General features: G+C 37.7%; 1 protein-coding gene across 3 annotated transcripts in view; it reads left to right on the top strand.

Moving 5' to 3' along the window:
* LOC131068877 (regulator of telomere elongation helicase 1 homolog) overlaps positions 1-18,237 on the top strand; it is a 265,861-nt gene that overhangs the window by 142,931 nt on the left and 104,693 nt on the right. For all 3 annotated transcript variants that reach the window (XM_058004146.2, XM_059218567.1, XM_058004145.2), the window contains exons 21-23: positions 10,397-10,507; positions 15,436-15,512; positions 15,642-16,316. In XM_058004146.2, the coding sequence (XP_057860129.2) occupies positions 10,397-10,507; positions 15,436-15,512; positions 15,642-16,316 (863 nt within the window). The remainder of the gene's footprint in view (positions 1-10,396; positions 10,508-15,435; positions 15,513-15,641; positions 16,317-18,237) is intronic.

Below are 18,237 nucleotides of genomic sequence, written 5' to 3'. Positions count from 1 at the left end.
ACTTCGGGTTTTGAATGACGCAATCGATAGCGCTATCACCTGGCGGGACACTCTCTATCTCCTTACCTGCAGGGGGATTGGAATTTGACCATTCAGGAATCCGGAGTGTCGTTGGGGCAGGATTCGGAGGGACGCGACGTATCCACCAGAGGGGGGAGAGAACAAGCCGAGGGAGCTCCACACCTCTCCTCCCCTCCGGTGCCGATACTATCTATGGAGGAGGGACTAAAGAGGAGTTACTTCTGTCCGATCCCTATTCAGTCAAGGGATTGATTCCATGGCCCGCCCCCTCCCCAGGCTTCGTTCAGTCAGTCACTCCCTCGACTCGGCTCACCGGGTCATAGCTCTCACCGACAGGTGGAGCATAGCACGGGGCATGCTATGACAGGAAACTTTCCTCATCGGCCTGCCTACATTCCTCACTTACAGGTAGGGCATGGCTCTCACCGGCGGGCATACTATTACAGTAGCTGTAGTAGTTCAACCCCTCTGGTCTTAGAAGCAGGATTCTTCGTGTCCACTCCCCGGCTACTCGTCCACGGCTATCCACTTGTCCACGGCAAGGAAAGTTCAAGAAACTTCAAGAAAATTCTTCATGGATCAAATTCTTCTCTCCTAAAGTTTTCCATCTCCAAGGTTGTCTTGCCAAGTGGCAGCTGAGCCAATGCACGCTGAATTAATGAAGCATCTCTTTGCATGCAGCCGTTACATTTATGACATTATGGATGATTCCTTTTGCATGCAGCCGTCACGTTCAGGAGATGATGGTTCATTTATGGCATCATGGGCGATTTTTTGCACGAGGATACATTCATTGCATAGTGGGCACTTTTTGAATGTAATGGTTAATTAATGCTTTATGGGTGCCATTTTTGGCAAGATTGTAATTAATTGTATATGGGCTTTATGGGGTATTTATTGCTGATTGACACCTTGTTGCATCTTGAGTGGAGAATCTTTTAGGGAAAGCCCTAATTAGGGTTTGCATGTTACCAAGGCTCATGGCCTATATAAAGGGGTGATTGCCTTCATTTGTAAAAGAAGGGAGCTTTGTATGAAATTGTTGCGATAAGTTTTTTGAGAAAATAACAGTGGTACATTGTTCTCTGATGGTGTCCACTTAAGTTATTTTTTTAAAGCTTGCATGGTTTCACCTTCCTCACTTAGAGTAGAATTTTATTTTCTCAGTTGTTAGATAAAGTGCTTTGATTTCAATCGAGAATGTAATGGTGTCTGATGAATTTTCATGGTTCATGCTTTTTGCATCTTGCTGATTGTAAGTTGCAGTGTAAAGTTAGCTTGAGCCACTAAACTTGTGCTAAGTTCGGTTGTGGATAGTCATTTGGATTGCGTCGTGTTGGGTATTCAAATGCACTTTCTCAATATGAAAATCCTTCATAATCCTCAGAAGATTGCACCGGTTCTTGTAGAGTTGTAGCTAAACTTGGCGAAGCAGAGCTCGGTTTGTTTGGAATTTGTCCACCAAAGCATTCGTTGTTGATATCACTGCCCGTAGGAGTAGATTTAGATCCTTCTAACCGTTTCCCCTTTACTTTCAGTGCATTTTATTCCGTTCGAAGCAGAAGCATCACAAAATTGCCATATCTGATGATGGAGTTCCGACTACAGCAAAGAAGTGAAAGAACGATGCAAACGTAAGGCCCCTTTGATTACCAACAATCACATTAGCCAACTGAGTCACGTCTGTAGCATAAAGGAACCTTGGAGTTGATTATTTGAACTTCTTGCAATCTTAGCATGCAATCGTACTTTGATCAAGAGAGAGTGAAGTGACTGTTAGGCAACTTTATTCTGTATTCGACGCTGTCATAAAAAACACGTCAACAATTTCCTCATCCTTGAAGGAGAATGATATGACAGAGAAGGACAATGAGTCCGAGTAGGGTTTCGACACGGAGATCTTGCCGGAGAATAACCAAGATTTACATGCTACAACACAATCGACACCACATGATGACAATGAAGAACAACTAGGGTCCCCCACAATTCAACCGGAGGTCGATTTGGGCAACATTGTGGTATATTTGACTAAGGATAAAGATGATGATGATGTTATTTCAGCCTTGAGAGGACTTGATAAAGATCAACACCTTGAAGACAAGATGGAGTTCTCTACTGTTCCCGATTGGTTGCTGAGTAGCATGCAAAAGAAGAAAATGATAGAGGCACACCACACAGAAGATATTGATGACTTCCTAGCCAAGGTTGGCAAGGAAAAGGAGTAGAAGAAAGCGAAGATGTTCTCAAGGATTACTAGAGATGATACAGGAGCTCGCATTGCACAAGTGGCTATCCTGATAGGTGACAAGACTAGAGATGTGGTTTCTCCTATGGATTATGAGGTTACCACAATTGACCTTGGACCTACCACGAAGAAGCAAGAGTTCCAAGAGCTAGATGATACAGTCAAAGGCGTGATTGGATAGGAAAATTGAAAAGAAGGAGATGCTTGAGAGTGAGAACATGAGACTCAAGGAGTATATTGAAGGGATGAATTCCCTAAGGTGTGAGGATCCTACCTTTGTCTCACCCATTGCTATTGCTCATGGATCCCCCTTTGATCATGAGGCGATGAGGAATACATATCAAGAAGTTGGAAAATGGATAGAGGCTGTTTTGAAACAAATAGATGGTTTCCTAGCTTAGTTTGTCCAAGCATTTGAGAAGACAACGATGCTCATATTCAAGATGCAGTACTTGGAGGGAGTTTGGGAAGATTTCCAACCAATGTAGGAGAAGACTATTCCTCGCCTCAAAGTGTTGAAATGAATTCCTATGTCCATATTGATCTACGAGGGAGTTGTTCATTCATGCAATGTTTATTATTTCCATGGTTGGTATTGTTCCTTGGCCATGCGAAAGTATGATCATGCAAAATAATAATGCGTGGAGATGGAAGGATTCGTTCAAGAGATACAATCCAAGATCCTTGCATCCATTGAAGAGATATTAGGATTAGATGTCCATGCTTCCAGCAATTTGAACTTGGGAAAATTGAAAGAGAAAATGAGGTTTACTTACTTCAAGGAGTTGGAATCTTTGAGGAAGAATCAGCTAGATGACTTGGTTTCTCTTGTGAATGACATCAACAACTTGCGGAAGCTTATGCCGGATTGGGAGAGCGTTTTTGATGCTTGCTCGGATGCCTCTTATGTGATCGATATGCAGTAGGAAGGTCTACCCAATGTTACGATGGAGGAACTCAACTTAGTCTTAGCTAGATGTAATGTCCCCTTTTGGGATTTCCCTAAATTTTGCCTTAGATTACTATTCTCAATTGATAAGGGAGGGTTAGAGAGAGGGTAAGAGAGATGGTTCCTTTATCTTCTTAAAGGGAAAACAGTTTGCCGGTCCCTTTATTGTTTTCTATTTTGCTAAAATATTCTCCCTTTTGATTCTTTTTTCATTTAGATCAGAGTGTAGATCGAACTTCTGTATATATCTGCATATTAATCTATTTGTATGTGTTTTCTATCTGCATAAGGAATTCACTGGTAATCATACCCAGATGCTGTTATAAGCAATCAGTCAATTTCGGTGTGGCTTTCTGAAGGTATCCTTAAGTTTGATCCGTCTGTGATGTTGATGTAATTCTGAGTGCAGTCTATTTCTTTCCAACTGATTCATGTATTATGGATTAAGTATGAATGTCATACATATTGCAGTCTATATTAATATTACTACTAAATTCTGCATAAGAACATTATCAGGCTTCATATATTAAGCATACATATTAAGCACATCCCCAACCAAGAACAAAGATGTTACTGCCTGTAACTTAATAACAGTTCTGATTTGATCTGATCGATGGTGATCTCCTTGGATGCTTGGATTCCTTTCCTTTATATCTCTCAATGTGAGGGAGGGGTCACATCTCTTCACCATGTATGCTCTTTGGCAAGAGGTACACCCTTTCACCATCAGCACCCTTTGAAAGAGTGCAACTCTTAATTATTTCTGCCTTTTTGAAAGGGACACAACCTTTCACAATCAGATCTGCACTTTTATTTAAATTAGATCTGAACCTCTGATTCCCAAATTATCCCCCTCAAATGAGGTTCTCTTCCCCCTTTTATATCACCTGTTTGAGGGAGTCACAACTTTTCATTTCATGTCTTTGACCATTCATTAACTTAATTAAAATTTAATTATATACTTTTATATTTTAATTTTAATTTTACTATTATCATTTACCATTAAATTGTATTTCAAAGTGGGGACATTACACTAAATTTGTTGAGTATGTAGCTATCGAGAGGGATGCAGGTTGGAATCTTCTAGAAGATACCCTACTTGATGACTAGGCATCATCCCATTAGACCTCCTTTTTTGATTCCACTTTTTGATGTAAACCCTAATTAGGGCAAAATTAGGGCAGTGTTGGCATGATCTTGGCCCTTGATTCTAGATTAAATCTTGGCCATCCATTTCATTTTGAGACTATTTAAACCCATTTGCCTCATTTGTAGGAGAGATTTTTGAGAATTATCGTCTACATGCTGCAAATTTGAATATAATCATTGAAGTTTGGTGATTTTGTTTAGATGTTGTATGCATTTGTGGTTATCATTGCCTCCAAATTTAGATTAGGATTTGTTTTAAGTGTTCTAGATTGGATGAAAGAAGTGTTGAATACATTTGAATGAAATTCGTTTTATCCATACCACTAACTTCCTGCTGATTGTAAGTTTGCCTTGTTTGGTCAATTGGAATTTGAATTGAGCTTAATTTCAATTATTGCTCATCCATTGGTATGCATTAGCTTGATGGTATTAATGTTGATGGTAGTAATTTGAACATCTATGAATTTACCTTAGATTATTGGACTAAGCTTGTGTTGAATTGTTCTTTGATGGTGAAACCTAGCCTATTTGAACTTCATTGAATCATTCATTGCCTCTTGCATTCTAGGTTAGATAGGATTAGAATAGAACTTCTAAATTGTCATCCTTTTGCATTTTATTTAAAATTCTTTGTTGGAATAGATTGAGAGCTCAATTGCAAAATCATAAGTCATCTGAAATCATTGGCAAAACCTACTCCATTCGTGATAAGTTTGAAGTCGTAAGAACAATTATGTAAGTCCCCAAGTGAAAACAACAATTCACATCAAATCATAGAGTTACTTGTTGTCATTTTATGACACCCTTGGTCCATCAGTGAGAACCGATCAGAGATATGTTCCATGGACCAGCGCTGCCCCAGTTTGATCAAAGAGGAAACAATGAAATTGTGAAGTATGAAGTGTTGTTTTGCCGGAACTCTAGAACCTCCAGGTTCCCAAGATCCTAAGTCTTCTCTTCCTCAACCTCGGAACTTCAGAATCCCCAGGTTCCCAAGTTCCTAAGTCTTCTCTTCCTCAACCCCGAAACTCAAGAACCCCCAGGTTCCCAAGTTCCTAAGTCTTTAGTCTCCCCGGAATCCCAGATTCCCGAAATCCCAAAGCCTAAGTCTTCCCCACTTCGGGAACCCGTGTTTCCGAGGTCTTCCGTCTTGCTAACTTCGGGAATCCGTGTTTCCGAAGTCTTCCAACTTCCTTTCGGCTAACAACACTTCCAACTGGCGTGATCAACACTCAAAGCTCTTAATGCTCCAACAACTCTTGTGACTTGTACACCTTCTTTCATGGAGCTGCAAGGGCGTATTTAATGATTTTTGCAGGTGGATTACAAGGCCATACTTATTTGTGGTTACTTATGTCATACTTGCATGCTCTGACTTTGGAATGTCAGGCAATCCACCTTCTGAAAGTCCCTTTCTTCTTGGGATTGCGTTGTCAGAGTATGACCGGGTTGCTTGCATGTACACAATGTCAGGTGCATGCACTTCCCTGCTTTCCCTGATTGACATTTCCCTACACACACAAGGGTCAAGGCTTCTCTTCCTTGACCAATGGTCTCTCCTATGCAATCAGTTTTCTATATAAGGCTGTTATGCTTCATTGTAAAGGGTTCTCTCCCTGCCGGCTTGAGCTATTCTATGCTCTTTCACTTCTCTTAAAGACTTGTATTTATCTTGCACTTTTGCAACTGTAAGTTTGGCCATTGGCCTTATAATGAATTGAAATCATCATTCTTGCCTTACTTCAACTTATGAATGTTGTTTATGTGTTCGTACCTTCATTATAAGTGTATGTTTGTGGCTTTCTTTCACATGTATGCTTTGTTAACTTGTTTCTGGGTTTGACTTGTGGGAAACCTTCTCCCCTCTTGACATTCAACAAGTTCTAACCTCCATATGACGTTAAGGTCATTCATGCAACTGAAGTTTGTGCATCTCCTGGGTATTTCAGTTGATTCTTTGTGCCATTTCGGGTGGGGAGAGAAACATCTCTTATCTTGGTGCATCACCTCCTTTCATTTTAAGCATTTCTCTCTTCCCTTTTCCTTTGCAAGCTGTTAGGATTGGTTTAGAAGTAAAATTTGGAGTGTTGAGTTGGTTCAACACCTACACTTGGATTGAGAAGGAAGTCGGCCTTCTCCGGAGATTCAACCCCTTTGCGCAAGGTCCCACACTTCGGGGTTGTTACCATGTTTGACAAGGTTGCTAAGTTGATAGCTTAGCAAGGGTGCAGGCTTTTGTGATAACATTACCCACATGTTAAGAACTCACCACATAAACCTTGGAATTGTCTTAGTTGATCAGTTCGCCTGTTTTGGTGCACGTACTCGAACTGAGTTCGCTCGGGTTCAGGTTTGTGTAGGATTCGCCTTGGGTACGCAACCGAGCATTTGGGTTTGCCAAGTACGAACTGAGGTATGAGCCTGGGCGTATCCAAAGGTGCTAGGTGCCAAAACATAACAATAACACATTTTTGACCTTCTTTTGCAATTTAAAACCCTAAAAGCACCCCTTCTATCATCACAAGTCTTCAAGTTTAGTGTAATTGTAAATGCTTGGATGTTTCATTTAAATCCTTGCAAGTGTATTAGAAAAAGTAGAGAAACCCAAATGTTTCAATATTGTATTTTATAACACAAACCCTATGCTTAGCAATTTGAGGACGAATTGCATTGCTAATGTAGTTTATCCTATCAAGATCAATGATTATCATCCCAGTTATCCACCTCAATACCTCAAGGAGCTCGAATGGTTCATATATGGTCTCCATGTGTGCAACAGTTTTGAGATCTGCTTCAGTAGCAAGGCAATGTCCATTTTCAATATAAACATGTTACTTAAAGGATGTATGTGCCTAAAGTTCCATCCTAATCCACTTTTCTTACTAGAATGGATTCCGCTGCATATATACATACGATTTTCCAACTTAAAAATCAAAACCTCCTTTGTTAGTTTGGACTAGCCAGTCAACACATTGCTTCCACTTCTTGTAGAATTATTTCCTCTTCATTGATTATTACTCATAATATTGATTGAGCTGGAGTAGCTGTGGATGCAGAGCTGGCAAACAATAAGGCATTGTCTCTATTAACTGAGAACCCTCGTAACCTATGTTTTTTTTTCAGGCGTCCCTGTCCCGGGGACATGGGACTCCTAGGGGACGTCCCCATAAATTCTGCATATTAACATTGAATGTTGACAATGAATTCTATAAGCAATTTGACTTTGACTCTTAATTTAACACAAATTTGGCATAAGAAGTCTACTATTTCTTATATGTTAAGGTTCTATAATGTATATGTGCATGCTTTATCCATGTTTCAATATGAATATTTTAAATTTTCCTATATATTTTAATTTCCCCTGTTTTTATATTGCCGTCCCTTAGCCGTCCCCAAAATTGGCAAAAAAAATTACCGTCTCGGATACGTGTACCCCCGTCCCCTGCCGTTCCTGTCCCGGAAACTCGGGGTAACATAGCTCCTAACCCTTATGTTCACCTTAAAATGCTGGTCATTGAAATTCCTGCTTCTGTAGAAAATAATTATGATTCTTCTCTCAATCTTAAACCAGATACAGCTTTTGTGAAGTCTGTTCAGAGGAATACTAGTAGTATGTGCCCACTTAACACAAAAAATGAGGATGAATTCAATAAGGCTGTCAAACACACTGATGAAAAGTGATGCTGAATCTATCTCTTGGAATGATGCATTGTACATTTAGTTAATGCTTCTCATTTTGGGAAGAAACATAATCAGCAGCAGAAATACCATCTTCTCCATTTGGTGGCAACTACAATATTCACAACCATAGAGATTGAACACATCCTAAATAATGATAAAACATAAAAAATGCCATATGAACATTGGCAACAATAATTAGAACAACTCAATCCAAAGAAACAAGCAATGCCTGGTGAAAGGCTTTGAATAGAGTTGTGATACACAAACCACAAGCCTCTTCTCCAGCACAAAATTAATCTCCTCAAACGTTTTACCCATCCAAAACAACTGCAATGCCACCGGTGAATGAGGGCATGGATATGTTTCTTGCCCTACAACTAAAGCATTTTTCTAGTTGATAATGGATTCAGTGGATCTCTCAGTCAAATCTCTTTGGGCCAAAGTTTTGTATATTATCATGAGATTTCAATCTAGAATAAGGATGAATAAGATGTGAACGAGAATCTCACTCAATTTGTTTCATGTTTTAGAACTAGACCATCAGTGGGTTAGTTGTGCTTTCCTGCCTGCTCTTTATTTTGATCATGGATCTTTCTAAAAGAACAGTCTCTGTCCAAGTCCAGCCCTGTTGGATCCTTCACAGTTAAGACTGGACCTGATTAGGAGGCTTGTTCATTGTAATGGGCACCCCCTGTTCGGCACTAAATTTATGTCCTGTTTACTTAGTGTAATTTTGTCAAACAGTTGGCTTGCAAGCTGACTACTGGATTTTTTGGTTCTTGATTTGCAATAGGATAAATTGGATAAGCTGATATATTATTGTAAAGCTTTCAAAGTTTATTCAATATAAAAACAACCAGACATATCAAATACCAAAAACAAGAAGATTAATGTTGATGGTATTTATTTAATTCCAACTTCAAGCATACAAATGAGATCTGAAGAACATTACAGACCATATGATAATAAACAAATTCAAACCTGAACTCCACAAGTATAGAACCTGCTGAAACACTGTTCACGGCACTGTAGCTGCACTATTCACGGCACTGTAGCATTTTTACTATTCACGTGGCACTGTAGCAAATCACTATTCACGCAGTGCTGTAGCAAAACACTATTCACGCGGTACTGTAGCAAAAACACTATTCACGCGGTACTGTAGCAAAATCACTATCTTCAAATCTGCACTTTCAAACCCCTGTAAAAACTTCATGCGAGAGCACCAAATGAAGCCCAGTGTGTTTCCTGAACGAAAACACCATTAATCCTCCTGACTGTGTCTTTCAACAACGAAGAGAATGCTAGCAAAGAGGGATTCCGTCCTCCAAGCCCAATAATCAGATCTCTACGAAATCCAACAGCATAACATTAATCTCATCCCAGCATATCCCAAAAGAGAGCTCTCAACCTCCATTTATATCTTCTTCCTGGATGCAAAACACTTCATTTCCTAAATGTGGGATAATACATTTTAGAATAAAATATTATTTCCCACAATGTACACATTAAAGGGAACTTTTAATATTTTAAACATTACTTTATATTCCCAACCTTATAATATAACGATAAAGTTAAATATTTAATTTAACTTTACACTTTATCGTTAAATATTAAAATATTGTTGATAATCCCTTTAAATCATTGTCGCCTTCAAATATTTTTTACTGATAATTATGCCAACCAGGGAAACACTAAAAATTTCAAGTCACTGCTTGGAGACTAACTTACTATAAATAGTAAGTGTCTAGAAACCCTGTCAGAGCAGCACCGATTGGCCTGAAACTGAAAACACCTAGGCCAAAACACCTTAGGATCCCACCAATGTCCTTGTTAGCCTTCAGGACCATGTCAGAATAGGCTAACGACACCCCATATCATGTTGCGCTAAAAAGGGGACATTACATTCATATATAATTTAAACTATTTTCCAAAAAAAGGGCTTGTAAAATATAGCAATGTAATGGTTCCAGATATTGGCTCGTATGAGTGGAAATGAACTTTCTTATGAGACTATTTACACGTTTACTTAGGAATCATATTGCCTATCTACTCTAATGCTTGTGTAGCACAGGTTTTCAAGGTATGCTTTTGAAGGGCACATTCTGAATAAGCATTGAATGTAAATATTGTTCATTATTCCAATTGAAAGGAAGTAGTAAAATGTGTTGCTTTTTTTATAGTATCTACTATGGGGAACATTTCTTATTTGAATATGGTTTGATATTCAATGATACATTAAGACATTTTCAATGATCTATTCACTATTTTTTGCTCCCAATTTATGTTTCGGTTGTATATTGAATGATCTAATCTGTTCTGGTATATACTGTTTTATGAAATGCATACAGATGCTCCAAGATTGAGCATGGATACATTCTTATCATCTAGGAATCATACTGATATACATTTGGGGGATGATCCACCTGGTCTTAACTCAAGTTTATCAGAACTTATGCAAGGTAAGAAACGAAACATATGCCTTGCATCATACATGGAGGTGTGTAAATGCTGTTTGTTTTTAAAATACTAGGAGTTTTAGGGTTTGAACAAATCGCGATTTCAGATATTAGTCAAGCTTTTTGTGCATTAACCAGTCAAGAAAGTGTTGTGTATGCTCTATGTGAACTACATGTATCTCAAAATTAGGATGAAATCACCTTTGTTGTGTTATTGTTAGGCTAGAGATGCTTTAGGCATCATTCCTCTGCTGTTATTGAAGGTTTTTGTTTTATGTCTTATTGACCAAATTTTTCCATTTTTTAATATGATTCTTTTCTCTCTGTCTAGCCATTGTTTTGTTGTTTGGGGGGGGGTACAAGTACTGCAAATGTTGCTGTCTCCCAAGATTCCTGAGAATGTTTTTCTAGAAACTGTTAGTGAACTTAGTGTCTCTATTGCTTTCAAATTTTTTGGGCAAGCTTTATTTTGATCATAATTCAACAAAGAGGTCTTTCTACAACTTTTGCTTCATGGGTTTTGCAAAAATGTGTGAAAATGGCCATTTTATGAAGTTTATCTACCACTCAAAGGACTTGTTCGTGAACTTGGTAGTTTATGGAAGAGTGCTTCTGAAATTGATGGAGATGTGCTCCCATTTATGTTCTGGACTTGTTTGTGGCATGATGTTTATGTTTAGTAGGTTTCTCATTCCTATTTTACTCAGTTCTTGTCACAACTGTATGTTTACTTTTCCCTGTCTTTCCTTATGTTTCTCAGTTAACACACTGCCTTGCAGATATAGCTTGTTAAGGGATTTTTATGGAACTCATATATTTTAGGGGGTTATTCTTTGGGACAATTATTGTTTTGATATGAAGCAAAGTGGCATTTTCTAGCTATAAATTGATAGCGATTCATTCGGCCTGAGTAGCAAAATGTTTTTTGGCTCATGATTTTTATTTCTCAATTTTGTTTGTACTGTAAAATTGATTATACAAGTGAAAGAGCATTATGCTCTGTATTGTTTTCCTGTTTTGTGCTCAAGATTTGGTTTGTAGTTCTCAACAATCTTTGACCATTCTTATTAACCTATGTTCCGTGGTGTTTCTGGGATGGGGGCTACAGGAAATGAGAGAATGTGTTCCAGGATGGCAGGGAATTAGATGCCTTTTTTGGGGATGAAAAGTAAAAAATACGAAAAATGTAGAAAATAAGGGAAATATAAATTATTCATATTGTGAGACATTCATCATATTCGTTTGAATTGAATTGATAGTATACATGGAGTTGACACACAAATTAACAAAATTTCCTTTTTTTCATTGTCACTGTGCATATGTAACAAGTAAAACAAATGGATTAAATGCTAGAAGTATAAAATGACAAAATTCTAGAGAAACAACATAGCAACCAGATCTCCTGCTGTGCTTGATCTTCATATGAAAAGTTTGCATCAAAATTAGAGTCTGAGTGTGGCTCATTCCCAACGAGAGTGGTTTAGCTCTTTATGAGGAGAGAAGTTGGTGATCATGCATAATGCCTTGTGAATACCGAGTAAAGTTGTTTGTGGATTAATTCCACTATACAACAATGGAACTGATAACGAATTATAGGAGGTGAGTGGGAAGCAACCTTAACTCCATTTCATCTTTACTGCACCATGACCTCCTTCCAATAGGGCTGTTTTTGAGTTAATGTAGCCTTATTTATCTTGGGCATTGATTGGCTAAATATTGGACCCTAAAGATTGATACCATTATTGTATATTTTCCTAGGGGTCTTCATGAGCCCCTCTTTCAGATCTCCATCTTGAGAAAGAGGCACTCTCCTAACACTTGGTACATACATAGGTTGCCATATGAAGTGGGATGTTCATAGTGTTCCAACCTCACATTACAATTGATTTGACATGCTCCTCACATATTGCTAAATTAGGATCCCTGTTTTGAATTACTTGCTTCATCTGTCTAAGCATGTTGTTGAATGCCTCATAAATCTCTCCAAGACAGAGAGTTTATATTGATGTACTTAAAAACCTTCACAATGGGTGAAATGAAACAAGAAATGTATCTACAAACATATTTTAAAAAAAAATAATAAGACTCAAATGACAAAGAGTGAATGGTAAAATTTTCAAAATTTTAAGATTTAAAATACAAAAAATGAAAACATTTACATTGTACAAACATTATTAATTTCTTACTTCACAGTGGACCACCAATCATCATCAAGGATCTTTTGCTCCACACTTTCCTTTAGTTGTGTTGGTTTTTGTGCAACTACCCTTCTTAGCATTAACCATCATTGATTGTAGATGCTCCTGCACCTCAAGCATCCTCCCTAGCTTGATAAAATAGCTGGCATATTTAGTCTCCATAGGTTTGAGGAATTGTTTACTCCAAAAATTATTGGAGAGAGTGAGCTGTTGTGGTTGCAAATCAACATTTGCATGTCATTAGCATTAACATTCTACCACCATTCCTTTCACACAATCCATCTTCTCAACATAACAATATGCTTGGAGGCACCTTTCACCATCATTCATGTTAATTTACAAACATGTGCTAGTTAGATGCAACTTGTATAAGAAATGAGGGCCCAAACTCCTCTCTAGTCTCTTGCAAAATCTGAAATTGGAAGTTTGCATCCTTGCACTTCCTTAAGCAATCAATAGATCGAATGTAGTAAGAGCCAACAACACATGTAACTATGAATTTGATGATTGGTTAGAGTCTAAATATTGACAACCCATAGCTAGGTTTGCCTAATTTCTCCTAATAACAACCTCACTTTTAGATGTCTATGGAGTGAATTAAATGGTCTATGTTTGTTGGGCCATATGAGGAATCAATGTTGTTTGAATGATTAAACATTTTTTGAAATAGGGAGAACATGCCGCATGAAATTGGCATACAAAATTTGAAAATTACATTATTTCCCTCTTCCTATGATTGTAAGTTTAACATCCTTGCAATTATGGCCAGCCTATCACTAGACTTTCTCTTTCCTTTAGTACTTCCCTCCACCTTTAGAGTCTCAACATCCTTGATAGGCATAGGAAATTGTATAGATTCCACTAGCAAATCCTTAGCCATTGCCTTATCCTACATATACAACCTAGGAATCTAAACCTTTTTAGCTAATGTTTTTTTTTGCAAATCCTAACCCTATGTGCAGACACACAAAAGATGATTAGAAACCTTAGTGTAGTTCCTTTTTAAATCCATCTTGCATGCATAGCACAAGTAATGCTAGGTCACCTCGATTTGTTTTTGGATTTTTATTAAATGTGAAAAATTGTAGAAGTGTTTGGTGGCAGTGAATCATTTGCATAAACTTTTAGGAGTTGAAAAGGGCTATGTCCCACTTCATCTAGAATGCTCCCACACACTGAATAATCCCCAATACTTCTTGGGCTTGTTTGTTGAATTTTAATCTCTTCTTTGCAATAACCCTCACTGCTGCTCTTTTTTTAAGATAAAGAAGTGGCTGCAAACTGGGGAAAAAATGCATAAGTTAAAAATAATGACGGGAGGAGAAAAATTTAAAGGATTTGAGAAAGTGAACAATGGATGCCAAACTCACCTGAAATGTTGAATTATTGATGCCCTCATTTTTTCTTCTCACTGTTGTTATCTTCTCTTCTCTTTCTTCTCACATATGGCAAAAAGGAAAAAGTGAGCATGTTTTATGTTTTTAATTATAAAAGGGTTTGTTCTAGGTTTAGGGTTTTGAAAAGGGGTGCTAAGGGGTGGCTTAAGGGCCTACCACCCCATTTATTTTTGTGTTTTAATTTTTAAATATTTTTTTTTCTGTTTAAAAAATGCCCGTCTGAGCCCATCTGGGTCTACCTCTTGGACATTTCTGGGATAATCCTAGTCTTGTCAGGGGGTCAGGGATGGCCCTGGTGACATTTCTGAGGTGTCTTCATGTCCCTGAAACATGATGGGAATGGGGATACCCAGAAAAGACCTGTAGTCATGTCTCTGTGTATCACTGGTATTTTGTTAGTTTTCTTTTTTGGAAAATTTATTTTAAACATTTAGGGTTTACTTAGAATTTGTTGTTATCAAGGCGATGTTTTCACACATTGCTTGTGTAGATCACTGCAAGGTGTTTTTGATCAAAGATTGTGCATACTTCTGCAAGGTACTGTTTTCGGTCTGGTCATTATGTTATGCCATCCTCTGTTCACTGATATCCATGTAGATTGTGACTGGTTTCAATACAACGTTAATCTTGTTTTCTTGGATGAGCATTTTGTTTCAAGGATGCATCCTTAATTTTGTATGGTAATTTATTTTTCTAATTTTCTTGGAATTCCTTGTAGGGTTTATGTATATGAGAGAACCTTTACATGAGTCTTTTTAAAGTCCAGCAGGTCCTAGGAGGCTATTATTGTTTTTGTACACTTAATGATGTCTTTCAGTCTTCTAATGGCATTCAATTTCGGAGGGTCTATTGACAGACTTTGTTTTTCAAGAAGTTGAATCTGGAGCTTTTGGTTTTAGGCTTCCCTGGATCGTATAAGTTTTAACACAGTTTTTAATATTCTTGTGCTATTTTGCATTCTTGTTGAATATTGGCTTATTATCTACGAATACTCTTTCTTCTCTTTGGCATATATTCTCACTTGACCAAGAGATGTATGTTCCAAACACCACATCTGTTCAGTGGATTACAGTTTTTCTAAGTTGATTGTTATGTAATTCCTGTTTTCAGTTCTGGTCAATTTTTAATGTCCCCTATATTAGGCTTTATAGTCAATAGGAGTTTATAATCTTGATCATTTGGAGTTCAGGGTTGCAGGCATTGACAGGTGAAATTCTTCTTTTAGGTTTTTCTATTGCTAGATGTTTCATAACATTTTATCATAAATATTATGTGCTTTGTCAGTCATGCCATGAATATTATCTTTTACTTGCTATTTTAAATGAATTACATCCAGGATTGGGAAGTAAGAGACAACTGGCTGACCAACACAACAATACAGGAATTTTTGGGCGTAAAACAACAGCACCTTTGGTAATGTGCTATATGTGACGTACAGATTTATTTTATGTAGCTTGTTATGATTTTTATTTCTGGATCTTACTGAAGTCCTATTGAAATGTACCTAATGTGTTATATTATGAACTCCATTTGTTGGGGCAGTTTTTTTCTAGTCAGATCTCTTCAGGGATGGGATTGTCTGGGCCTCAAAAATCATTATCATCCATTCTTGCAGCTGAGCGAGGAAAGTCTTTATCTTGTCGAATGACTATTGACACAATAACTCCTGCAAATTGTGCTATAGGATGTGCTGATGGAAAAAATCCTACGATGCAAAGTAAAGAACCAAGGTTTAGTCCTGCTATAAAAAGTAACAAGTCTAATATTGGTGGTAATTTTCTAGTGTTGGAAAAGGAAGACTGTGAACTAGTAGAGCTAGATGACAAGTCAAGTCTTTCAGTAAATTGTGGGCCATCTGCCAAAAGGTTTAAAACGGTCCCTACCTTTGAAGCTGGAGAAGCTTCTGGCATTGTCAACGTTGATGTTCCTTCTGGACAGGTTTCTCAACAAAAGATGAATCTGGATTCAAAGATTTCAGCTGTTATGATTGATGTTAGCGATGATTCAGACAATACTGATTCTGACTTCGCTGTAAAACACCCAACTAAGCATGTATATGGAGAGCTCAAGCGGAAAACTCATGCAAACAAAATTAACTCATCTAAAAAGGAGGGATTGAGAGAACAGGATGGAATGGCATCTGACAAAGTTGGCACTGACAGAAGGGTAAAAAGTGAAGATGAGAAGAAAAATAATGCATCTAGTTTTCTGAGACAGGTAATGCTTTTTGCTTTTTCAAATGTTTGTATGAGTTATTTGTAATAATGGTGATTGCATTTGTTGCTAAACTGCAATAAACAAAATCTTTGTGATACAACCCTTTCATTAATACATTCTTTGTCCTAATCATGATGACTTCTTTCATATTGTTTAAAGTTTAAAGGACAGAATATTATGGTTAGAATCACTATTGATATGTCAAAGTAGTCAAGAAGATAAACTATGAAATGGGTTCTCAGTACATGCATTAGAAAGTGTCTGTGTAGAATATGTGGATCTAATGGTCAGGATTATGAAGGTCCATCAATAAGTGTTGAAGAGTATAAGCAAGTAGTGGAAAAGTGGGTAGCACCCTCTGCTTGGACTGTTCTGCAGGTTTTGAGACTGCAAATTTTGCTTCCACATTCCCTTGTCCATTTAAATGACTGGAGAATGATGTTTGTTTTTGATGCAAAAGCTACTTGCTGTTAAGGACCTTAGACCCAGAAAATTTGTTGGCTGAGATGCCAACTTGTCGTTTGTGTTAACTAAACAAACTGGGAAAATAAAAATGTCATGAACTTCAAAATCAAGTTTAAGCATCTGCTTTGCTGCCTATAGTAGAACCTCCGTTCTTCAGCTTTAAGCATTTTTCAACTGTGAGAAAGTCAGCAAAATAAAAGCTACCATCTTTTAACATTTATCCATCACATTCTTTCTTGTTTAATAATTCCCACCTGTTTGTTTAAAACACAAAAAGGCACTATGGATTGCACAAGGTAGGAAAAGAATTAGTATAAATTATCTTGTCCACCTTTTTCACTGCCAATTGTCTGTCAGCTCTGCCATTGCATTTCCTCTTCTCCTGATATTTCAGTATAAAATCATGATATTATCAGTTTTGATCTTTTTTTAATAAGTGATATAGTTTATCTGTCATTCATTGCTCTGCCACTTTTTGATTGCTTCAATAAGTGGCATTGCGTTCCCTTCCACCTTAAGAATTTCACCATCCATTTTCAACAGCCAGTCACATTCTTTCTGAGAGAGTAAATTCCCCTGCTCTTTTATTTGTATTCAGCCCCTAGCACATTTCTGGAATATTTGTTGGCTGAGATACCAACTCCCAATTGTTGCTAACTAACCAAACTAGGAAAATAAAAATGACATGAATTTCACAAATTGAGTTTAAGCATCTACTTTGCGGACTTCTACAGAATAACCCTTCTTTAGTTCTATGTTCTAACCATATTCTAACTGCAAGATATGTGTAATGTCCCTTTTTGTAAATGCCCTAGTTTTTTTCCCTAAAATCACAATTCCAAGTAACTTTCCTACTAGCGTTAGGAACATAAACTTAATCATAAGATATCTCTAATTGATTGGGGAAATTCAACCATAGGGAAGCTAGGATAAGGTGACTTGATAAGGTACCTTAGAGATCCTCTACCCTAGGCCCAAGAGCAGATATACCATCCCTCTTGGCCTCATGTGGCCTGTGCCATCCATATGAAGTAGTGTTTCTAGTGAGGTTTCCCATAACCGTTCCCCTTCATCTTGCCATCCATTTCCCACTTCCTATGATTGGACTTCTTGGTATATTAATTCGCCATGATAGAGGGATGAGGAGAATCCACAATAGGGTGCCCTAGAAGTCCATCCCTTCTAAGGCCAAAGGCAGTACCCCTTATACCCCCTTGGCCTCATGGGACCATTAGGTCACCACCATGAGGTGGCGTACCTAGAAGAGTACCACATCGCCGCTCCTCTCCTTGTAATCCTTCATTACCCCTACCATGTGTTGAAAACTAGACTATATATAGAACATCCTATATTATGTCACGTTGTTGGTTGAAAATTTTGTACACTTGGGAAAATATACAAAATTGTGGTTTCAACCACAGCATGTGAGTAAAACTCTCCTAATTAAGGGAAGGCT

The sequence above is a fragment of the Cryptomeria japonica genome, chromosome 3 (genome assembly GCF_030272615.1).
Source record: "Cryptomeria japonica chromosome 3, Sugi_1.0, whole genome shotgun sequence".
NCBI lineage: Eukaryota > Viridiplantae > Streptophyta > Pinopsida > Cupressales > Cupressaceae > Cryptomeria > Cryptomeria japonica.
Note: the sequence above shows the minus strand (reverse complement) of the source record. Positions and strands in the feature narration are given on the sequence as shown.